This window comes from Orycteropus afer, unplaced genomic scaffold (genome assembly GCF_000298275.1).
Source record: "Orycteropus afer afer isolate SDZICR_OR568_19922 unplaced genomic scaffold, OryAfe1.0 scaffold00263, whole genome shotgun sequence".
Lineage (NCBI taxonomy): Eukaryota > Metazoa > Chordata > Mammalia > Tubulidentata > Orycteropodidae > Orycteropus > Orycteropus afer.
Window position 1 is genome coordinate 258,675 of NW_006921850.1, and position 25,800 is coordinate 284,474.

The window sequence follows — 25,800 nt, forward strand, 5'->3', positions numbered from 1 at the left end:
CAGTCCTATTTTGAGAGCCTTTTAGCCTAAATGGACTATTCCTAAAGGTGCATGGTAATGTACCAAGCAGTGTTTCATTGCTATTCATAAGGTTTTCCCTGGCCAATTCTTTGAGAAGTGGACAACCTCTTCCTTCTTCCTAGTCTATCTCAGTTTATAAGCTGGGCTGTTACCCGTGTACCAGGTGCATCTCGCTGGGTTTTAAACACCAGAGTCTCAGCCTCAAAACTCACATCTACATGTCACCACAGTAGGACAAACCGACAGACAAGTTTGTCTTGCTGTTGGAGACCTCTCGTATCACCCCCACCTGGGTCCCTGTGGCTGATTGTTCCTCTGTCTGGCTTCCTGGCTTTTAATCCCCTTTCTCCTGCTCTTCCGGCCTGCTGCTTTGAGCATCCCTGAGTTGTTCCTCCTCACCTGTAACCCTGGGGCTGACTGCTCTTCTGTCCAGGTTCCTGGCTTTTATCCCCTTTCTCCTGCTTTTCCGGCAGGAGAGTATAATTAAAATTAAGTATAATTAAAAGTCAAAGCAATATTAAGCAATATTGGCAGTAGAGTTAGAAGAAACAATAAAGTTTAAGGCAAAAAGGCATTAACCAGCAAAAGGCATTTTATATTATTTACCTTTACAAGTCATGGAAAATATAACAGTAATCTAACAATATATGGCATCAATATCCAGACCAATATTTATATGACATTTATGGAGAAAGGGGTAAGACTTCAGTTTTAGTGGGAATTTTTAAAAACATGTTTTTGTCAGTCTTTAGTAAAAGATCAAGAAAATAAAACAAAGATATAGTGATATTAAATAATGTAATGTTATGATTAATATGAATTTTGAACCTAAAAATAGAGAATATAAATTATTTTGATATGATAATATCTTTGGTTAGAAAGAAAAATTAATAAATTTCTAAAAAGTAGGCATTAGACCAACTGCATTCACTGATCACAATGCAATCATATTATAATTTATTAATAAATAGATAAATAAGCAGATAACACTGTCACCATCCTTGGAAATGAACCAAAGTAAAATAAGCTACTTGTCTAAAAGAGAAAATAATGATTATAATTATATATTATTTTCTGGTCTCTGGCTTTTGCTATACTCAAAGGATAATGCAGAGCATTTTATTATTTTAGGATTAACAGATGACTAATTATGCCACATAACAACAACAATTATAGGTATGAAGCAATGTATTGATTTTAGGTAATTAGAAGAAGGCCAACAAAACTACTTAAGGCAAGAAGGGAAAAGTTAATGTAGAATAAAAGTAGAAATTCATAAAACAGAAAACATTTTTAAATACAGCAAATTGATTAATGGAAGTATTGCATGTGTAAAAAGGCCCAGTCAACTGATTAACATCTGATAAAATAAAGACAAAAGAAGAAATAAAATATTTATATACATAGAAATGAGTAGTATGTATGTGTTTTCATACTTGAAAATGGGAAATAAGAAAATAATATCATCTCCCTCATAGCAATACTGTGAGGATTGAATAGTAATATATGTGTAAAATCCTTAGAACAAATCCTGACACAGAATTTGTAAATCTTAACTTGTTATTAGTAGTATCTTTACTACTTGTGACTGGTGATGCTATTAATGCCTTGTATTATCATTACAGTTGTAACATAAAAGAAGAGAACTTGTTGTTGTTGTCATGTGCCGTCAAGTCGGCCCTGACTCATAACGACCCCGTCTTGTGTTTCCAAGGCGGTATCACTATGGAAGTAGATTGCACAACCTTCCTTCCGAGGAGTGACTGGTGGGTTTGAACCGCTAGCCTTCTGGTTAGTAGTTAAGTGCCTTAGGCACTATGCTACCAGAGCTCCCCTATGTTAATGAAGGAGGAACAACTGAGAAAAAGATGAGAATGGTTGGACAACTTGAAGAATGCAATCAATGTTATTGAATTTTATATGTAGCAGCTGTTGAATTGGTGTATGATTTGCTTTGTTTATTCTCAGTAACAACAAATTAAATTAAAAAATTAAAAATATTCATCACACAGAATTTGTGACACACCATTGTGGTGTAGTAAATTACATGGTATGGCTTTTCTAGCCATAGTCTTTATAACTCCCACTTTGCTGTGAGCAGAGCAACTGAGTAGCTGATTGTTAAAGTTATCTACCTGGTGTATTTCTGTTGGAGCAGCAAGAAGCAATCTTTTGGGAAGTTCACTCTCTCTCAGGTGTGTAGAATTCCAGTGTTGGGATTAGTTCGTTTTGTCACTCTGCCAGGCTCAGAATGAGCTCTCCTAAAGGCAGAAGGAGTCTCTCTGACTGCCGGCTGAGAGTGATATGTGGCTGAAAGAGATGTGCTGCTGAGAAAGAGACATGGCTACTGAGAGAGACAGAGAGACTGCCAACTGAGAGAATCGGCCAGCTGAGAGAGACTGAGCGTGTTCCTGAACTTGAATTGTAGTTTGTTACTTTCCTGATAAGCCCCATAATCTGTGAGTTCTTTGTGACTGTGGCTACTGTAGTGAATTATTGAACCAAGCAGAGAGGTGGTGGGTGCTGTGGGAGGAACTGTTCGTGACAAGGTTAGAAAGGGTTGGAGGGTGGCAGCATGTCTGGCATCATAGGAGCAGGCCTTGGGCTGCTGATTGTGATTCTGTCTTTCTATTGTGGAGTTAGAGGAGGTCAAAAGATGCACTTCCTTGCCCCTTTAGCCACCATGTTATGGGGAAATATAAATTTAAGAATAGAATTACAAGAATATTTGAATAGGGAGGAATCAAACATGGAGAAAATGAAAAAAAAATCTAGAACTAACCTATTAATGATACTGGTTCTGTACATTTCATGGGCAAGTTATTTATTGTAATATATTTAATATTTACTTTTATTGTGAAATGTAACATTAAAAGGTACAGAAACATGCAGTGCCACAAATACAACTACCCCTCACTTATCAACATGTCCAGTTCCAAAGACCAGACCATTAATGGGAAAGTAGAGGATGACTACATCAGATCACAAGATGGAGGATGCCTGCTTCCATCATTACATAACTGCTGGATTACATCAATACATAATTACCAAATGTCATCATTGCATAACTGTCATATTACAACATTGCATAAGTGCCAAACCACTGAGATTCATGGCCCCATAACCATCACAGCTACTGTTATTGTCACTTTGCACTTTGGCGTTCATTACTGCCAGATGTGTGTTGTTAATGAACAAAATAGTTAGATAGTAGATTTTTTACTATGGTTATAAATGTGAAATGTCAGATAATAAGATAGTAAGTAAGGAGTAGGTGTGGTTATAAAGCATATAATCATTTACTCAGCACTCACTCAGGAAATAGATCATGTGCCCCTTTTCTCACAGTTCTTTCTTTCTTTTAGAAGTAAGTACTGTACTGACTCTTATAGTAATCACTTTCTAGCTTTTTTGTTTGTTAAATTTTGCAACCTCTGTGTGCACCCCCTAAACACTACACTATAGTTTAATTTTGTATGTTGGATAAATGGAATCAGTATTATATATCAAGAATGAGAAAAGGATACTCACTATCATTGCTACTCCCAGAATAAGAATAACAATGTCAAATAGAGTGTAAGAGCTCCAAGGGCAAAAGGATAAAATTTTATTTAAAGACTTTAATGGAGACCTGTAATGAGAAAGACAGCATGTTTATGGATTAGAAGAATCAGTAGTAAAGTTATTAAAGGGAAAGCTCTCAACATTCACCAGTAACTGTAAGATTTGCTAATGTTGGATAGAAAACGCTTTGCGAAATCGAGTGGTTTCTCTCCTGGTCCTAGTCTGCTGAGTTTTTACTTTGAAGCGCCTTAGATTTTTTTTTTTTCCACTTCTACATCTATTGAATGATCCTTTGATTGTTCTTTTTTATTTTAATAATGTAGAGCATTATATTGATTAGTTTCTACCAAAGAGGCAAGGAGGTAGCCTCTTCTGACCTCCACTAACTACACAAGAGGAGGACAGAATCACTGTCAGCAGCCCAAGGCCTGTTCCCATGAGGGCAGACATGCTGCCATTCTCCAGCCCTCTAACTAACCTTGACACCAGCCATCCTTCCTGCGGTGTCCACCACCTCTCTGGTAGGTTTGATAATTCTCTGCAGTAGCCATATAGAACTTACAGATTATGGGGTTTATTAGGGAAGCAACAGGCTACAGTTCAAGTCCAGGAACATGCTCAGTCTCTCTTAGCTGGTTGTCTCTCTCAGCCAGCAGTATCTCTCAGTTGGCAGTCTCTCTCGGTCTCTGAGCAGCGTGTTACTTTGAGTAGCATGTCTCTCTCAGCCAGCAGTGAGAGAGATTCTTTTCTGCATCTAGGAGAGCTCATTTTAAGCCTGATAGAGTGGCAAAACTAACCAATGCCAACACCAGCATTCTACACACCTGAGAGAGAGTGAACTTCCCAGATTACTTCCTACAGCTCCAACAGAAATGCACCAGGTAGATAACTTTAACTATCAGGAGTTTAAATTGCATGTTGCCACCCAGTTATCTGGTGGGAGTTACAAAGACTATGGCTAGAAAAGCCATACTATATAATTTGCTATACCATAGTTTCTTTATGTTAAACCAGTCTTGAATTTGTAGATAAATCCAACTTAGCTTTTCTATATATGATGAGTTTATTAATACTGTCTTTAGAATTTTTCCCTTTGTTCATGAGTGAGATTTGCTTGTTGTGAAATGGTGAATAGTATAATATTGGTGTCAGAACTTGTGTAACTTCATGGGGAATAATGAGAATCAAGATCAGCAGAAGGCTGATTTCCATGAGGTAGAGATCAAACATACCTCCACTCCAACCTTTTCCCCAATTCTGACATTAACTCTCCTTATAGTACTCTTTATTTCTCTTCTGGGTTCCATAAGCTGTTGTAGTGGTCACACAGAAGTCGCAGAGCATACTTACAGTTAAGTGATTTATGAGAGTAACATGGTACAACTTGAGATCTGGATCAGGAGGCATGTAGACAAAGGCACCTGTCTTCATTGGAGGACAACTCACTCAGCCCCCTGAGGACAGAACTCCTCTCTGCTCCTTAAGGTAGGCTATGGAACCCTTCGGTTGTGTTGTATATTGACAAATCACTGCAAGGCTGCAGCCCATGAGCAGACCAAAAGTATCAAACCAAGTAGTTTACAGCTGAGGAAATAAAACCTTTGGGGTACTAGTGCAAATGTAACTAACTCCTCAGGGTTTAGGGGGAAAATCTCTCAAGTTGTTTTTCTAAAGAACCAAGGTAAAAAGACCACATAAAGGAACTCATTTCACCACACTTACACTTTTTCTTTCTTGTAACATCCTTAAATGGCTGGAGGACCATGCAGGTTTCCTATTTTGTCTTTCAATCAACTGTGTTAGGCTTTATTTTTCTGGACAGTTACTGATCAATTTTTTTGTCTCAGTAAGTTAACATTTATTAGCATAAAGGTTTACATAGTTCCTTCCATTTATGCATATAGGATTCTGACATATCCTTTTTCATTCCAGATGTTTTTTCATTTGTGTTTTCTCAGATTTGTCAGTCTTTTTTAGAAAAAGTATTTGAGTAGTTGATTCTGTTTTGTTTTCTGTTTCATAAATATCTTCTCTTCTCTTTTGGCTATCTTTACAATTATTTTTGTTGCTCTCTCTCTAGCTTCTTGAGAATATTTTAATCATTAATTTCCAGTCTTCTGTCATATATACATTTAACAACAAAATTTTCCCTTTGTTATATGCCACACATCTTTATTTGTATTATTTTTTTTGGTTTGTTTTGTTCAAAATATTATCTCATTTTTATTATGTTTTCTTTTTGACCCATGACATTTTATTGTAAAGATATTGAAAGTGTATTTTATTTACCCAAATTAACCAATGATTAACTCTTTTTTTCTACAATTGCACTATTATATTTAGTCTCTGCACACATGTGCAAATTCACACATACACACATTTTGAGATGTATTCTTTAGCCCTAAATATTCCAAAGAAAAATAAGTTTTGTTATATAACTATAGTATGATTATCAAAATCAGGAATTAGCCTTGTATTTTGTTTTCTGTCCAGGTTTCAGTCAGGATCACACCTGGCATTTAATGTTCATATTTCTTCAACTTGTTTTAATTATGAAAGAATTGCTCAGCTTTCTTTTTTCCTTATGGCCTTGGTATTTTTTGAGAGAATAGACCAGTTTCTTTATAGACTGTTCCTCAACTTGAGTTTCTCTGATATTTCCTTATGAATTAGTTTATTTGGCTTGTATATTTTAGCAGAAATAATACAAAAAGGATGTTGTACCCCTCTCATTACGTCATATTAGGAGGCAGAAGTGACTTTTTAAATTTCCAAACATAAGAGATTTTCTCATTTTCTGTTTGGTATTGATTTCTAGCTTAGTTCTTTTCTAGCCTAAATAATACTGTGTACCATTATGATTTTTTCTTTGACCTGTGAATTAATTTTGAACATGTTCTTTAATTTCAAAAATTATGTCTTTGTTCTGTTTTACTTTTAATTTTCTTTTGTTGATTTCTAAATATCTGTGTAGGATCATATGTAAAATACGCAAATGCAATGCAGTGCACTGCTATGGAGTTAGATCCGACTCATAGCGGCCTCTCCTTGGGTTTCCGAGGTGGTATCACTATGAAGTAGATTGCCAGACCTTCCTTTGTAAGCTAATAAACTTTGTTGGGATGTACTTTTTGGTATAGAAAGTATTCATATTTTGTTCCAAGAGTAAATGTTCTAAGAGTGCTGAGAAAGTACTTGAGTGGAGCAACCCAAAGGAGTAGATGAGGTCAAAATTTGGAGGGAGGACTGTAGCCAGGTCATTAAGAACTACCAGGCTATAGTAAAGACCTTGGCATTTGTCCTTGGTCTTGGAAGGCTCTTGGAAGGTTTTAAGCAAAGGAGTGGTGTTATCTTAACGTGTTAACAGTATAACCCTGGCTGGTTAGATGAGAATGGAATTCTGGGAGATTTAGGGCAGAAGTGGTCAGAAGACTATTAAGATAATTCATACAAGACTTCAGACTGGAATAGCAGCTGTGGGGGTGGTGAAAAGTGGTCAAATTCAGGATAAATTTGGTTGAAGATAGGATTGGCTGACAGATCTTATACAGGGTGTGAAAAGAGACAGGAGTCAAGAAAATCTCCAAGAGTTTTTGTCCTGAACAACTAGGAGAATATAGTAACCATTAACTGAGATGCAAGAAGAGCTGGTTTTGAGGAGAATGTCAGAAACTCAGGTTTGAGCATGGTTTAGTTGAGATACCTAGTAAATCCAAATATAGCATCAAATAAACCAAAGACCAAACTCAGTACCGGCAAATGGATTCTGACTCATGGTAACCTCCGTTGGGTTGCTAAGGCTGTAAATTTTTATGGAAACAGTCTGCTTCATCTTTCTTCTGCAGAGCAGCTGGAGGATTTGGACTACTGACTTTCTGGTTAACAGCCAAATGCCTTAACCACTATACCACCAGGGCTCCTTAGATATCACATATATACAGGTATGGAGTAGAGAGAGTTCCAGTCTGGGGATATAAATTTTGGGAGTCGTTCCGTGGCCTGAAAGAGACTCTCAAGGAAATGAGTGTAGAGAGAAGAGAAAAAGTACAATGGTTGAGCCTTGAGATATAGAAATGAGGGGTATCTAGCACATGAACAGCCAGAAATTTGAAAAAAAAAAAAACAAGAGAAGTATAGTGTCCTGAAAGTAAGGAGGAGAGAGTTTTCAGCAGTGTTCAATACTCTTCTTATGTAGATTAAGTTGGGATTGAACAATGAACATTACATTTAGCAATATAGTCATCATTTTAAAATTCAAATTGAAGAATAAATGAGAGTCACAGAAAGTGTGAAAACTTGTCTTGCCAGATATCAGAACATACTATACATTTGATATAATTAAATCAGCATTGAATTGATATCAAGGAGCCCAGTTGGCATAGTGGTTAAAGAGCTCACCTGCTATCTAAAAGGTTGGTGATTCAAACCCACCAGTCGCGCTGCAGAATGAAAGATGTGGCAGTTGACTTCTGAAAAGATTTACCTCCTTGGAAACCTTGTGGGGCAGTTCTACTCTGTCCTTATAGGGTCTCTATGAGTCAGAATCAGTTCTGATGGCAGTGGGCTTTGGTTTTGGAGTTGATATTGGAATGGACAAAGAGACCACAATTGAAAATTCAGATGGATATCCAAGTGTATATAAAGATTAATTATATGAAAAACATTATTACCTTTAGGAGGAGAGGAATGAATTATGTAAATTCTTTGTAAATTATGTAATAAGTAGTCCAACTGGGTATCCATTTGGCAGAAATAAAATGAATCCTGAATAGATCGATTACTTAAATACAAGAAAACAATAGCCATCTTGCAAACAAAAAACTAAAGGTAGAATGAGTGAGCATTGTGTCCTGAAAATCTAAAGGAAAAAAGTTACTGTTTGATTAAATTAAAACTGTGTTTTGAAAATAAAGTGTTTACCACATCAACAGAGAACTGATTGTTTTTGGGAAAAAAAAGATATTCATGATGCAGATGATAGGCAACTTGCTGGTAATAGGGAAAGAGCTCTTATAAATTGACAAGAAAACAAGAAGCATGTTAATGGAAAAAATAAGTGATTTGACAAGCAGTTTACAGAAGAGTAAATTAAATAGCCAATTACTTAAGAAAAATGCTTAAGTTTATTAGTAGTCAGGGAAATAAATCAATGAACATTGATCATTGGCAGAAAAAAACAAACAAACAAAAAAACAGAATTTTTAGCTCTCATTGCTAACAAAGATAATAGGAGAAAGAAAATTCTCATATTTTCTTGGCAGAAATCCTGTTCAGCTTTTTTGAAAGCCAACTAGCTACATTTATTAAAGATACTAATTTATAGATGGCCTTTAACCTACCATTTTGGTTTCTAGCAATCTAGTTCATTGTGTGTATATGTGTGTACACTAAGATGGTTTCATTGTAGCAGTTTTTGCAGCGACAACAGTGAAAATAGTTTTTGGAATGCAAGAACAGATGTATGTTAGAAAAACTATTAATACAAAGTAATTGTAATTATAAGACAGAAACTTAAAACATTTTATAATTTTGAAGCCATTTGGTAAAAATAAATATTTTTTTCATCATGAAAATTCTTGAGCGATGGGATAGACGGATCCGTACTTCTCAAATGGAAAATTTTTATTACAGGAGCAAAATCATAATAAAAAACTAAAAAATTCACTGCTGTCGAGTCAGGTCCAACTCATAGCAAACCTTCCTTAGGTTTCCAAGGTGGTATCACTATGGAAGTAGATTGACCAGTCTTCCTTCTGAGGTGTGGCTGGTAGATTTGAACTACCAGCCTTCTAGTTAGCAGTCAATAGCAGTCAAATGCCGTAAGGCACTATGCCACCAGAACTCGTAATGGTGAAACACAAAGCACAGTTTCCTTAAGGTTTAGAAAGAGCCAAGAATGCTGAGTATCATCACTGTTTGCCAGTGATTGAGATAAAATGGCATTATTTGTCATTAATATTTTTATTTACCTAGATAGTTCAGCAAAATAAACATAAAATGATTAGAACTAATTAAAGAATTTATGAGGGAGTTGATTATTACTTTTCAAATATTTCCCTATACATAGGGAATATCCTGAAGAAATAAGAACTTATTTCTTATTTCAGAGCAGCAACAACAATTGAAGAAAGAAAACCTGATTTCCAGAGTGTACAAAAAATTTTTGAGCATCATAAAAGAGTAATACAGTATAGCTGTTAATTCTTAATGAAAGAATGTCAGTTTATTTTGTAGTGATACCACCTCAGAAACCCAAGGAGGGGTCACTATGAATCAGATGTGACTTGACGGCAGTGAGTTCGGGTTTATATATATATATATATATATAAACATAAATTTCATATATATATATGAACATAAATTTTGCCTATTTTTAGGTGTAGGAATTGTCTATATATCAAGCTTGAAAATGGAGCTCTCTGGCTGCTAGCTGAGAGGTCAGCAGTTTGAACCCACCAGCCACTGTGTGGGAGAAAAAGGTGGGAGTCTGCTTCTGTAAAGATTTATAGCCTTGGATATCTTATGGGGCAGTTCTACTCTGTCCTACAGGGTTTCTATGAGTTGGAATCAACTCAGCAGCAGTGGGTTTGGTTTTTGGTTTTATAGAGTTTGCAAAGGGATAAATAGAAAGTGATTATTTGATTTTTTTCTTTTCCCCCTCATCTTACTATTGTGATGGTTTATATTCAGAAAGAAATATATAATGAAAAGTTTGGTTAATTTATGCTTGGAGTACCACTGTGTAACTTAGCCACTTATTAATACTATGGTATTAGGCAGCTCACATAGACCCTTCAAGCTTCATTTCCCCCTTATTGTGAGGTGGATATAGCCATCTTTAGCTAACTACTTTCCCCTGAAGTTGTGAGGATCAGATTATGTGTATGCCAGTTCTTTGTGACTGATACAAATGAATAGTAAATGTGATTTAGGTTTAAGCCCAAGAGGATATTAGGAGAAGACATAAGCTTTTTAGTACCAGAATCTAAGAAGAAGAAATTATATACATTTTAACATTATGTATGATAACAAAATAAATGTTGAGGAGAAATTATACTGCCAAATGAAGATTGTAGTGCAGAAAGACTTTCAGGATTGATTTCTTGGTGCATTCAGCATTGGGTTAGTACTTTCTGCAATGATGAAAATATGTGATATATGTACTTTCAAGTATAGTAGGGGCCACTTGCCACATGTGGCTCTGGAGCACTTAACATGTGCTTGTCTGACTATAGAACTGATTTTTTTAAATTTTATTTTGATTCATTTAACTTTCAATTTAAGTAGCCCTTGTGGCTAAATGTCTACCATATTGCACAGCACAGGGAACCTTGGTGTGGATCAAGCTACACATATCTATTAAATTGTAATTTGAGGCAGATTGTAACAGGATAACCATTAAATAACAATCAGAGATACATTGTTTGTTGCTGTGAAGTCAGTTTTGACTTATGGCACACCCACCTGTGTGGAGTAGAACTGAACCATAGGGTTTTCGAGATTGTGACCTTTTGGAAGCAGATTGCCAAGCACCTCTGGGTAGGTTGGAATCGCCAATCTTTCAACTAGTAGTTGAGCACTTAAACATTTTGCCAAGTGCATGAGGTTTCTATTTGCAAGACTAAACGGATATTAAAGTTTGTTTGGTAAACAAAACATCAGAATAAACTGTTGTTGTTGTTGTTTGTTAAGAGAAGATAGTCAATTAGAGGAAAGTATTGGGTTTGTTGTCAGCTACTAAACGAAAGGTTGGCAGTCTGAACCTTCCCAGCAGACCTCTAGATCTGCTTCTGTAAAGACTACAACCAAGAAAACCTGGTGGAGCTCAGTTTTACTCTTTCATACATGGGGTTGCCATGAGTTGGAATCTAGGCAATGATGATGGGTTTGTTTGTTTATTTTGTTTTGTTTTAATTTGTCCAAAGAAGACTATAGAAGCTAAACATTCTGACTTCTCATCCAAGGGTCCCAACCTCATGGCCTAGGTATTTCACACTTCACCCTTTGTTTTGATTTTGTATATTCCTTGTTTACCAGCAATAGAATGTTCCCTTTGCAGTACTGCTCTCGAGCCTGTAGTCTTAGCTCTATCCTTTCTGTTGTTATTCTTGTCTGTGGACTTCAGATTATTCTCTTGTTAAATGGACAAAGATCTGTCTTTAGGATACTTTTCTCTTCTAACATGCTAGGAACTTTTAAGGAGATAGCTTATTTTTCATGGATTGCATTTCAGGAATCTTGCTTGTTTAGTTGCTTGTGATTTAGGGACCAAGGAGAAAAAGGATTTTGTAGCCAGCAGTGGAAACCTGTAATATCAGAATTTCTCTTAGCACCATCAATCAGTGAGTGGTTGGCCTCTCGTAAGTCTGGAGTCTTAGTTTGTCCTGACCTTTGCTTACTATTTCCAAGATACTTTCTATTTGAGGATCCAGCATTGACTTTTATATATATTTCCATTTATTTTTATTAAAAAGCCAAACCATTTTAAGTTATGTATTTTAAAAACTAATTTGCAAGCTCTTCTTTTAAGTGATATTTAGTTTATTTTCCTTTTCATGATTAGATTCTTCCTACTATATTTTGTATAAGAAAATTGGAAGCTATCTATATTTAAGAAATAAAAAAGAACTTGGCATATTTTAATGATGTCAGCTTGGAAATCCACCTGTATGAATATTTTAGTAATGGAAAGTGGTATGAAAATATTAAAAATATAGTGTTAATTTGTTGTTGTTATGTGCCGTGAAGTCAGACCCGACTCATAGCAACCCCTCCTTGGGTTTCTGAGGCAGTATCACTATGGAAGTAGATTGCCTTCCTTCCGAGGAGTGGCTGGTGGGTTTGAACTGCCAGCCTTCTGGTTAGCAGTCAAATGCCTTAGGCACCACACTACCAGAGCTCCTAGTAGTTAATTTACTCTTTGGAAAATACATGTGAAGTGTAAAGATCACAGATATTTAAATTAGAGATTAGTGTAAAAAAAAAAAAAAATGGACAAAAACAAAATTAGACCTTATCCCCCCACCACCACCACTACCACTGAAAGCACTAATCATAAAGTATAAATAAAAAGTTTACATAGTAAATTTACATAGTAACCTCTAGAAGATCAAATAGATTGTCAGTGAACCAAACTAAAATGATTTACATAATGATTTTTATTTTGGTGTTTATCTTTTGTTCTTTTAACGGATTTTAGTTGGAAAAGATAATTTTCAGAGGATGGGGTAAATAGAATGCAACAGATCAAAAGGTGTAGCAATTGAGAAATAGCATTTCATCAGGGACTTCTTACCTGAAATAGATAATGTGGAGGAGTGTTGAGTTCCTGGGCTTATGACATGTCTGGAACAAAGCTGTATTTTACTGTTTCATTTGTAAAAACCAGATATTTCTTGGACCCCTGCATCCAAGTAGATAACTTAACACCATTTAAATATTACCTAAGCCAAAGCATTTGATTGTGATATAACCCTTTCTAAAGTTTACAAGTCCTCATTTTCTTTTATAGAGCCATGTGAAGATAAATCAGATTAGCTTGGATGAAAGTGGAGAACACATGGGTGTGTGTTCAGAGGATGGCAAGGTATGATCATAATGTAGTCATACTTAAAGTCCCACACCCACACCGAGTTCTTTGGTTTTACCCAGGTACACATGGTGGGAAAAGCACTGTGCTTACATATACTTGCATTAGGAGAACCTTGATCATTCTTTTTGGGTATTGGACTTGCCTGCAATTGCTCATAATTAAAGTAAAATATATTTTGCACAAATGTGCCTTAGGAAAAGTAATTACAAGAATGTCAATAATGTAACTAGTATTAAGCTGATTAACAGCTATGGCAGGAGGATGTGTCACCTTAATCATTACTGCTGTGCCAGTTACCCTTCAGTGACTAGTCTGCAGTTCCTGCAAGACAGTACTTTAATGCCTTTCTGCCATAAATCCACAAAATTGGATTTTGTGGGCATGATTTCTGTGGGCTGGTGGTTTTCATTTTCACACACAAGTTATGAATGTTTCTCTTGAATTATAGAATCTTTTGATAAGCAATCATAGTTTATCAGAAGAATAAAGTGTCTTACAATGGCCACATTAAATAAATGTAAAATCAATATATGTACAGTTTTCTAAAAACCTGGCCCCTGCTTCCTCGACTGAGGCCGTACATCATGTGTGCAGTGTCTAACTAACAATTATCAGTGCTTCTTCTGATGTTGAGCTGTGACATTTAGTGGTAGTGGTGATTGATTTTCCACTTATAAGAATGTCTTTTTTGTTTTTAAGTTGATGAAAGTCTTTTCTAATGTTGTTTTGCAATGGCAAAATTCTAATGCACAGTGTATTTAAGCTACTTTTCTAAAATAACAGTTTAAGAAGAGAGCACATTAGGAGTTATTATAAAACCTTACATATTCCTTACTGAATAGAGCAGCTTGCCTAATCTAATTTTGTAATTTTTACATCATCTAAATTCAGTGGGCCATTAAGATGAGTAAATTAAGAACAATGTACTCGGTGTAATAGATATATATCCATTTAATTTGGTAACAAAAGAAAAATAAAGTTCTCTTGACATACAAGAATGCATTTTATGTATCTGATCCTAATGTTGCCCAAAGAGTCTTTTGAAACAGTAATTGACACAATAGTACCTTTTAAAAAGCATTGTCAAATTTTATAGTACTTTCTAAAATTCTGAGAAGAACGCGATTGTTAAAGAGAGATGAGGAGAAGTTGTATGCGCAGTCTGAGACAAATTATCCAAACTCCTGAAACATTTTTGCATTCATGCATTTAAGAAAGATAATCTGTATTTTGTCTTTTGAAAGATGAGAGATTACTACTAGAAGGATGCCAATTTAATTGAACTAATTTATTGAAAGAGCATATTTATTTATTTTAATTGGAGAAGAATTTTTACTAAGGTATTTCGTCTAGGAATTCTTTTGGAGCTTTCAGTGTTGAAAATTATTTAATGTGGCAACATGGAAGATGTGTATGTTGAAGAATTACTGTTTAATGTGACAGCGTGGAATATGGTGGATAATGAGGTGATCCTCAGATACCTCCTGGGTACTCTTCTTAATAAACACCTCCATTTTCTGAATTAGTCAAATTTATATGTTGCCATATTTTGGTGTAGACTCATGATATATTTTGAAAAATGATTTTCTGAGGTTTTATTAGCACTGATAGAATTAAAAATCTTTCAGTGCACATGTTCATGGAAGCAGTTCCATTAGCATGTGTAAGAACTGTAAAATTTGAATAGCTGGTAAAGAATGATCTGGTAAAACTGGTTAGTACTGATAAAATCATGAAGATTATGGATGTCTAGATCTAATGTATCTTTAAATGGTTGTTCTGATTTTTCTTTGATGTATTAAGATTACTCAATAATTATCTTCTATTGTGTCAACCTTTATATTACAACTTTTATGTTATAAAATATTTGCATCCAGTTTTGAAGTTACAATTCCAACAGCTACTTACATTTTTTGCTTATTCCGCTATTGCTCAATATAATTTTATTCTTTTTCTCTATGCTTGAGTTCTAAGTTTTAAGATGCACCCAACCATATATATTTTACATATGTGTATGTATACAAGATAGGAGTCCTGTTGGTGCAGTGGTTAAAGTGCTTGGCTGCTTAACACAAGGTCAGCTGTTTGAACCTCTCAGCCACTCCACACGAGAAAGATGAGACAGTCTGCTTCCGTAAAGATTTACAATCTTGGAAACCCTATGGGGCAGTTGTACTCTGTTCTGCAGGGCACTATGAGTCTGGAACTACTCAACAGCAGTGGGTTTGGGTATACAAGGTATTTTTGCAAGATATATATGCAAGATAACAGAAAATATATCTCATTTGTACTTAACGTGAAAGTCAACTGACATTTTTAGGTAGCTTTCAGGATAAGTATATATAAGGTACATTTTCTGGTGTCTTATGTACTTGAACTAGTACATAATTTTTTAGTAAAAAAATTCCTGGGTTGAAATATTTTACAACTTTTTCTGACACTTACTTTTGCAGAGGTATGTAAGGCCAGCCTAGATTGATTCTTTTTGTTCTCTTTTTGAGTTGGAGGATTAATAATATCAGTATAATAAGCATTCCTTTTAATTCAGTTTGCTTACTTATGCCAAGTTCTGGGTCTGTTTTCATTCATTCTGTCTGGAACACAATAAACCCTTTGATCCATATACTGAAGTATTTTGTTCATTTCAGGAAGTTTTACTTTGATTATGTTTTTATTTTTATTTTTTAAGTATTTATTTATTGTTTCAGCTCCATTTCTTTAAAAATAAATAAATAAAAACCAACCCCCTGCCATCAGGTCAATTCTGACTCATGGCAGCCCTCCTTGTAAGACAGAGTAGAACTGCTGTGGAGAGTTCCCAGGGCTACAAATCTTTACGGAAGCAGTCTGCCTCATCTTTCTCTTGCAGAATGGCTGGTGGATTTGAACTATTGTCCTTTTGATTAGCAGCCTAATACTTCCTTTAACCACAAGGCCACCATAGCTCCTTAATTTCTTCAAAAACAACTTTTAAATTAAACAACCTTTAATAATTAGGTTATTAAATAACCTAATTTAATAATTGTTGTTGTTGTTATGTGCAGTTGAATCGGCCCCAACTCATAGCGACCCCTCCTTGGGTTTCCTAGGCAGTATCACTACAGAAGTAGATTGCTCAACCTTCTTTCCAAGGAGTGACTGGTGGGTTTGAACCTTCAGCATTCTGCTTAGCCATCAAGTGCCTTAGGCACTATGCTACCAATTAGGTTATTATTAAACAAACTAATAATCCTTAAGCCGGGAGACAGTAATGCTTAGAGTTGAATCACATTCTACCTGCCTGGACTTGCTTTCCTAGTCCACTGTGTTGAAATGGGCTCATTATTGACCTCCTTTGCCTGCATTTCCTCAGATGGGCAGTGAGCATAATGGGAAGTCATGAGCGTCTTGTTACATGTGTTCACCACTGGGTCTGGCATATAGTGAGCTCTCAAGATATACGAATTTCTTATTGCTAACAATTCACTTCTGAATTGTATTTTGTACTATTTTTTTCATAAACCCTGTATACATTTTTGTTTGTTTACCTATTTCAGAACAGGGAGGACCTCATTTAGGAAACAGATTTAGTGCGTGACTTGTTCTTGGCCCTACTTGTTATCATTGTGAATATTGTAGAAGCACCTTCTCAGATCCACAGTGCTTTCCTATTAATAGGCCATACCTTGCTTTCCGGGAGCACTGGTGGCTAATGTCTATGGCATTTGACTGCTAACCAGAAGGCTGGCGGTTCAAACCCACCAGCCACTGCTCGGATCTACTTTTGTAGTGATACAGTCTCAGAAAACCAAGGAAGGGCTGCTATGAGTGCAGTCGACTCAATGAGTTTATTTTTTTTTTTTTCAGCTTGCTTTCCTTTGACTGGGAGTTCTGGTGGCTTAGTGCCTAAGGCATCTGACTGCTAACCAGAAGGCTGGTGGTTCAAACCCACCAGCCACTCCTCAGAAAGAAGATTGGGCAAACTATTTCCGTAGTAATACAGCCTCGGAAACCCAAGGAGGGGTCACTATCTGTCAGATCTGACTTGACAGCAGTGAGTTTTAGTTCCTTTGACTAGAGGTATTCAGTTTAGGCAGACCTCCCAAATGAAGTGGGAGCTTCTCCTATCATCATTCCCAAAGTAGCAATCTTCCTTTCTAGGGTATGCTTAGCTACCACTGTAGATGCCACACACCATTTATATATTCTGTCCTGTTTTAATTCTTGGTCTGTTGTTATTTGGAAGCTGGGTCTGAGAGAAGCTGTCACAAGGGAAGGACTGACAGGAGGGTTGTGCGGGACTCCAGCCACCTCAGTAATAGTTCCTGTACATCACAAGGGCTGTCATCCAGCTTTCTGCTTGGCAGAGCCAGAATTTCATGCTGAAGTGGAAAAGGCTCACACACTTTCCTTACTTTTTCATAAGGGCAGATTTGCTTTATTTCAGGCAGTAAAATATATATCACACACATTCTGTGGTACTCCTGTGGCTCCATGGGTTTGTAGTTAGTGAAAAACCTTCCAAGACATTTCAAGTAGATTGGCTATAAGACCAATTGTTATTATCAATTTTCTGTATTTGTTTTTTGCCATTAGGTATTGTCATGGCAAGTTGGGAGAAATTGTTACAGCTGCTATAAGGGATGCTATTTTCAAAAGGGTCCTCTCTATTTTAACCTTTAAATATGTGATGCTTATCTTGAACAAGTTCTTTCTAAAAGCCAAAATCCATTAGGCTAGGAGAGATTTCTTTCACAGATGAGTACAATTTTCACTGACAAAATGATGAGAGAGAGACAGAGCAAGAGAGGAAAAGAAGAAATGAATGGGAATTGTTACTAGTTTTAGTCATAGTTTGTGTTCAGGTAGTTTGTGTGGTTACATTAATGAAGAAAACCAAGACACTAATGATTTTACATATCAGCTTGATTATGCTGTCTTGTTACATTACTATGTTAAACATATTGAAGGAGAAAATAAGAACAATTAAGGAGAATGAGGAACAGGTGAGGAGAACATTAATTGAATTAAACATAGTAATAGAACAGACCTTGCTCTGCCTCTTTCTACAAATCATCCTCCAGTCCCTACTGTCATGATTGTGTCATTTTAGCTTCTGATTCTCAGTAATGGTGATGAGTATCAGATCCCGTTTGCTAAGAATATCTGTGATTTGTTCTCTTTTCTGTTCATTCTCCTTACCACACTACTGTTACATATTCAGCATACCTTCATAATTTCAAAGAGTATATATTCCTGGCCATTCATAATTTAATTTTCACCATTAGATTCACAGACCTATTATCTGTCTGCTCATTTATTAAAATCTCAGTCCAGCTCGCAGGTTTATATCATTTGTTTACTTCTCATATACTTTGTAGCATAATGAAAATCATGTGCCTTTTGTTTTAAAAGTCACCTTTACCCTGCAAATAGGTAAACATTAGAGGCTTTTGGATGTTTTTCTGTTCTGGTCTACTTTTCTTATACTTTATGTTGAAAAGATACTGTTCTTATTTGCAAACTTTAGGGTACCTTGTATAAGCATATAGTGTAGAACACTAGCATAGAGAAGACGTGGATTCTGGTCCCACTCTTCTACTTACTGTTATTATGACCTTAGACAAGTTATTTATTTGTCTACAGCATCATCTGTTAAAACAAGCATATTGATTTTTGCTCTCTCATCTCATCTGTTAGTTTGTCATGCTATGGTTGCCTGCATGTTTCTGTGATACTGGAAGCTGTACCTCCAGTATTTCAAATACCATCAGGGTCACCCATGGAGGATAGGTTTCAGTGGAACTTCCAGACTAAGACAGACTAGGAGGAAGGATGTGGCAGTCCACTTCGGAAAAAATGGCCATTGTAAACCTCATGAATAGCAGTGAAACTTTGTCCAGTAGGATGCCTGAAGATGAGCTCCTCAGGTTGGAAGGCACTCAAAATATGACTGGAGAAGAGCTGCATCATCAAAGTAGAGTTGCCTTAATGATATGGATGGATTAAATCATTCAGGACCTTCATTTGCTGATATAGCATGACTCAAAATGAGAAGAAACAGCTGCAAACATCCATTAACTGGTATGTGCAATGTACAAAGTATGAAGCTAAGAAAATTGGAAATTGTCAAAAATAGAACGCATAAAAATCAATATCCTAGGCATTAATGAGCTGAAATTGACTGATATTGGCCATTTTAAATCAGATAATCATATGGTCTGCTATGCTTGGAATGACAGATTGAAGAGGAATGGTGTTACATTCATTGTCAGAACACCTTGAAGTATAATGCTGTCTGTAATAGGATAATATCTGCATGACTTCAAGAAAAGTCAGTTAATACAATCATTACTCAGATTTACACACTAACCAATAAAGCTAGAGATGAAGGAATTGAAGATTTTTTATACCAACTTTTGCATTCTGAAATTGACCATACATGCAATCAAGGTATATTGATAAGCACTGGTGATTGGAATACAAAAATTGGAAACAAAGACTATGTACTTGGAAAATATGGCCTTAGTGATAGAAATGATGCCAGAGATTGCATAATAGAATTTTTCAAGACCAACAGCTTAGTCATTGCAAATATATTTTTCAACAACATAAACAGTGATCATACCTGTGGATCTCACCAGATGAAATACACATGAATCAGATTGACTAAATATATGGAAAGAAATTGTGTTGATCCATCTTCCGTCAGAATATAGCCAGGAGCTGACTGTGGAACTGACCATCAATTGCTCATATGCAAGTTTAAGTTAAAGCTAAAGTAAGTTAAAACAAGTCCATGAGAGCCAAAAGACCACCTTGAGTATATCCCACCTGAATTTAGAAACCATCTCAAAAATAGATTTGATGCATTGAATGTCAGTGACCAAAGACCAGATGAGTTGTGAGAAGATATCAAGGACATCATACATGAAGAAAGCAAAAGGTCATTAAGAAGACAGGAAAGAAAAGACCAAAATGGATACCAGAAGAGACTGAAACTTTCTCTTGAATGAAGACTGGCTAAAGCTTATGGGAGAAATGATGAAGTAAAAAAGCCAAATGAAAGATTTCAAATGGTGGCTTCAGAAGATAAAGCATTGTAATGAAATGAACAAAGATCTAGAGTTAGCGAATCAAAAGGGAAGAACACGCTCAGCATTTCTCAAGCTGAAAGAACTGAAGAAGAAATTCAAGCCTCAAGTTGCAAAATTGAAGTATTCTATTGGCAAAATAGGAGCTCTGGTAGCATAGTGCCAAGGCACTTGACTGCTAACCAGGAGGCTGGCGGTTCAAACCCACCAGCCACTCCTCGGAAGGAAGGTTGGGCAATCCTATTTCTGTAGTGATAACTGCGTTGGAAACCCAAGGAGGGGTCGCTAGGAGTTGGGGCCGACTTGATGGCAAACAACAACAACAACAACATGGGCAAAATAGGCAGGTGCCAGCCCCTGCTGGTTCTCATTGCCCCTTTGGATTTGGTAATTTGCTGTAATGACTCACAGAATCTCATGGAGAGTATACTGTACTTACGGCTACAGATTGATTACACCTAAAATTTATTCAAAGGAAGAGATGTGTACAGCAAGGTGTGGTACCAATGCAAAGCTTCCATGTCTCCAAGGTTGCATGACCCTCCTGAGAGCACATGTTCTCATCAGCTAGGAAGCTGTTCTGAGCCCCCATGTTCAGGGCTCTTTTTGGCCTCCCCACATGGCCATGATCGATTGCAATTTGCCACCTGAAGTTAGTCAACATTGATCCCCTAGGTGTTTCTTCTTTATCTGATCAGCCCACTCTAATGCCTCAGGTGCAGTCTGGGTCTCAGGAACCAAAAACACCAAACTGTTTCCTGTACCTCATAGTGTTATATTCCCCTTTTTTGTTGTTGTTACATGTAATGAACCATTGAGAAAAAGATTAAATATGAATAAAGTATCCTGGAATAACTTTAAGGGGGGCACTGATAAGCAGAAACTTAAATCTTACATTTATGTACTCTCAATAGATTCTGCATGAGATTGTAAATGGAGTACAGTTCATCTAATCTCTCACTGTATTGATTGATCTGCAGGGTAGATTTATATATATGATTCCAAAAAAGCTCCCTTTTACTTTAAGAGGGAAAAAAAATTCCTTTAGGAACTGTCTATGGGGAATTTGTGAAAGAATATTAATATCCTGTTCTTACCTATTTCATTTTGAAAAGTTGGGGTCCATTTAATAAACAAATTTATGTTGAATAAAGGATCTCAATCCATACGATGCTTAAAAAGGCCTAATTGCAGTGTAGCCCTCTTACCCCGATGGAATTGTTTTCATTGCATATTTAATGGAGATCACAAGAAACTTAGGATTATTAAATGCCTGATTTTTTTTTTTTTTTTTTTTTTCAATAAGAGTTTGTGTTCTTATTGACTCAGCAGGCTTCTTTGTTGCTGTTATGGTGAACTGACTTGGTCCCCTTATTTTTAGGTGCAGGTATTTGGACTGTACACTGGAGAAGAATTTCATGAGACTTTTGACTGTCCCATTAAAGTAAGTTTTCAATAAGTTTCAAGGGTTTTTATCAACTATGGCAAAAAAGATTATAATATATTGAGAACTACCAGCCCCCTGTTAATTTTGTCAGTAAGCATCTATTCAACACTTAGAGTGCCCTGGATATTACATTGAAGGCTGTGATGAAGGACAGGGGTGTATGTTATGATCTCAGTCTATCCTAAGGAAGCTTTTAATGTAGTGAGTGAGTTCACACACACAGAGTCTATGAAAAAAAGTCAAAGTAATCTTAAGGAGTTCAAAGCTGAGAAAAGTAAATTTTAGCCATTCTTGTTAGGGATGGCTTTATAGAGGGAGTGATGTGTGACTGGGCTTTAATAAGTAGACAGGAACAGATGGAGAAGCTGGCATTCCATGTGGTAGAAGAGCATAATAGAAATGGAGGCTAGGCAGTTCAAATCATGTTCAGGAAGTGGTAAATAGTCTAATTTAGATGATGCATAAAGTACTGTTTAGACAGGAGGGCTGTAGATTGAAAGTGACTGTATATTCATGCTAAGGAGTTTGGTCTCCTTTTGATAAAGAGAAGTTATTGCATGTTTAAGAACAAAGAAACTTTGATTAAAACTAAGCTTGAATAAAATTAATAAGGAAAATACATACAGTATGGACTGGAGGCTTGATAGACAAGGGGCAAGAATACCAGTTTTAAATAATAATGCTCTATATATGTCAATAGTTAAAGTGACTAAAAGCAGTAAATTGTCTATTTTAGTACTTAAAGGAAGCCATTAATTTCTTTTCACTTATTTATTCAAACGTTTATTCATCAACTTATAAATAAGAAGTAAGATCTGATCTGGTGTGTGTTTAGAGGGCCAAGACTGCAGAATGTAGGGTGGTTTCAGCAAGAGAGTGACTGTGGACAAGAAATAATTAAATACTCCATGCACAGTATTACTGGATTTTGAAAGGAGCAATGTGAATATTCAGAGTGGAATGGAAGAAATGAATTTGGAGACCCTTTAGGAGATAGACTTAATAAGCCTTAGGTATAAGTTAGGTAAAAATGTTGAAAAATGAAGTTGCTGAGGGTGATTCTAGGCTCTTGCTTTGGTGATGGCATGTAGAAATGCCATATTAAAAGGAGGGATGCTTTGAGTAAGGCATTGTTGGTTTGATCTTGGTTTCTCAGCTTAGATGGCTAATACATTGAGTGTAGATGTATGGGAAGTTTTAGGAAACATGAGTGTGGAGTTCAGGATGGAGATTGGTCCTAAAGATGCACATTTAATAGCCACAATTGAGCAAAAAGAAGCCATTTTTAGGGATAGTATCTAGTTAAAAGCTACAGAGTGAGAAGAGAAGACTCTAATGATGAAATTCTGAAGCATTCTAATTTAAGATCCATTCTGGGAAGTGAAAACAGTGGAGGGGTCTAAGCAGAAGCATTGATGGGGTCAGAAAGAAACTCAGAAGGATGGTGTCAGGAAAGGCAAGGAAGAAAGAATTTCCAGAAGGAAGGAATGGGCAGTAAGTTTATAGGCAATGTGGAGGATAAACAGGGTTAGGACAGTTATTTTATTGGTAATTATGAAATTACTAGTAGCCTTAGTAAAGACAGTTGAATAACAGAAAGCTCACAATATATGAACAATTAGAAATGGAAAAAAAAAATAGTATAGACTATCTTTTAAGAAGGTTTGTCAATAAAGAAGAAAAATCAACTGGTAGATAGAGGAGAGGCAGTGTCCAGGGAAGATTTCACATCATGTTTTGGTTGATGGTAAAATTTCAGTAGAGACAGAAAACCTGAAAATGAAAGAAAGAGATTCTCAGTGGATGCCAGTAATGAATGAAATCAACAGCAGAGGTGGGGCAGATAACCTGGAACAGACTTCTACAGCCTCTGACTATGAGACAGGCACTCAGGAGGTGAGACTGGGTCCAATTATTGTGAAGCTGAGCAATGAGAAGGAAACAGTTAAGGGGTGTGATGCTGATGTCTTTATTTTCTTATGGGCAAAGAGAAGAAATAAGTAGTGTGATTGAGGAGCTAGGAATATGTGGAATAATGGTCAGTTTCTAGATTTATGCATTATAAGGAAATTAAGAGGACTCTTATGAGAAATTTTAAGTCAGAATGAACAGAATATGTAAATGATTTGATGCTGGTAATCTAAGATAGATTAGGAAAATAATGAAGGATGAAGGACTAATCTGGAAGGTGGGAATGGTTGGAAGAATGAAGGGCCATATGTTAAGCCCCACAAAAGATAGTGGAAAGAGGAATTTATTCTGTTGGAGGAGAGAAATACACTAAGTTAATTAATAAGAATTTAAAATGTATATATGTTGTTGTTATGTGCCGTCCAGTTGTCTCTGACTCATAGAGACCCCTCCTTGGGTTTCCGAGGCAGTATCTTTACAGAAGTAGATTGCTCCATCTTCCTTTTGAAGAGTGGCTGGTGGGTTTGAACCGCCAGCCTTCTGGTTAGCACTCAAATGCCTCAGGCACTATGCCACCAGAGCTCCCTAAAATGTATATAGTTGAAAGTTTATAAAAGTATAATTGCATGTGTGTGTGTGTGTGTATGTTTATGCCTAGAAACAGTCTGTATGTGACTTTAAAAAAGAACAGAGTGCTTTAAGTCAGTGATTTCAAGGGTAATTTGGGGATAAAAGGCTAACGAGATAGAGTACATGCATGCTTATAGCCACAGAAGGTGAACCCAGAAGACACAGTGCACTGAGTAGAGCACTAAAATTTCATTGTCCCTTTCACGACCCACCATGTTAATGATATTATATAATCATAAAGCCATTGAGAAATAAATCAGATAGAGGTGGAGCAACCTTAGGAGAAACATGTAAGGGGGTGGGAGGAGATCGGCTGAATGGAAAGTGGATGAGAACCAGGGAGACTGTGCACTCAGGTTGTAAGAGATGGTCCTAAACAACTGAAGTCTCTAACTTTTGAGTTAGAGTGATATAGCTCTGATGTCTCTTCCACTTAGAGTCTTGCTATAACTAGTGAATGTTTGAGAAACTGCATTACACTCCCTGTTCCTCTTGGCACCATCAATCATTGGAAGGCATCTTGGACAAGGAGATAGTTGGGTTTCTTCTATGAATTATATTCACTTACAAACAGCTGTGACGTCTTGCTGCTGCAGTTGACCTTCTTTGTTGCCTCCGACAAGTGGGTGCCTACTGAGAGGGGACCTTACTTAGTCAGAAGCTATAACTGATTAGTTCTAGTCCCTTTGTTTTGTCTTGGCTTTATAGAAGAGATCTTTTCACACATGAGCAAAACTTAAATGTCCTCAATTGTTGCAGAATATTAACTAATTACTTCCCACTAAGATAAATAATAAGGATAATCTTTAGATCATACTGCCAGTGATATGTAAAAGGTTTTCATTCTGCACTTTAACAATGTCTTCTAAACCAATGTTTGGTCCTTTTTCCTTGTAGATTATCGCCGTGCACCCACAGTTCGTGAGATCCAGTTGCAAGCAATTTGTGACTGGAGGGAAGAAGGTAAGTGCTGGTATTTCTGCCATTGCATGCAGCGTTTCATGTTTGTTTTGTAATTTATCCTTGATGTTTTTAGAGTTTGATCATTCATTAGGATAAATTTTGAGAAAGAAAAATAGAATGAAACTGTTAAGAAGAACATGTCTTGGGGGAGGGGTACCTAAGAGCTTTATTAAGATTCATCTGAAATAGGTACAGGGGAAAAAAGAGAGATGTTACTTGAACTTCCATTTGGAGCATTGAAATATTATTCCTTTCACACACACACACACACAGAGTAGAGTAGCATTTAAAAATAACAAAGGAGCAATTAAACTAATGTTCTTTCCCCTTGATGTAGAAAATGTCTTACATGTACTGGTGTATCTTATTATCTTAATGCTTTTAAAAAATAAGAGAGTAAAAGCCATTTATATCATCTCTTTACTTTAAGTATATATAGCAAATTCTAAAATTAAATGATTTTTCTGCTTGGAATAAAACTCACTACTGTCGAGTCGAATCCAACTCATAGTGACACCTCCTTGGGTTTCCAAGGCAATATCACTGTGGAAGTCGATTGCCCAACCTTCCTTCTGAGGAGTGGCTGGTGGGTTTGAACC

General features: G+C 36.3%; 1 protein-coding gene across 1 annotated transcript in view; it reads left to right on the top strand.

Moving 5' to 3' along the window:
- Positions 1-25,800, top strand: part of VPS41 (VPS41 subunit of HOPS complex) — a 284,325-nt gene that overhangs the window by 101,697 nt on the left and 156,828 nt on the right. Inside the window, exons 4-6 of the mRNA XM_007950103.1 lie at positions 13,097-13,171; positions 21,632-21,694; positions 25,136-25,201. Coding sequence (XP_007948294.1) covers positions 13,097-13,171; positions 21,632-21,694; positions 25,136-25,201 — 204 coding nt within the window. The remainder of the gene's footprint in view (positions 1-13,096; positions 13,172-21,631; positions 21,695-25,135; positions 25,202-25,800) is intronic.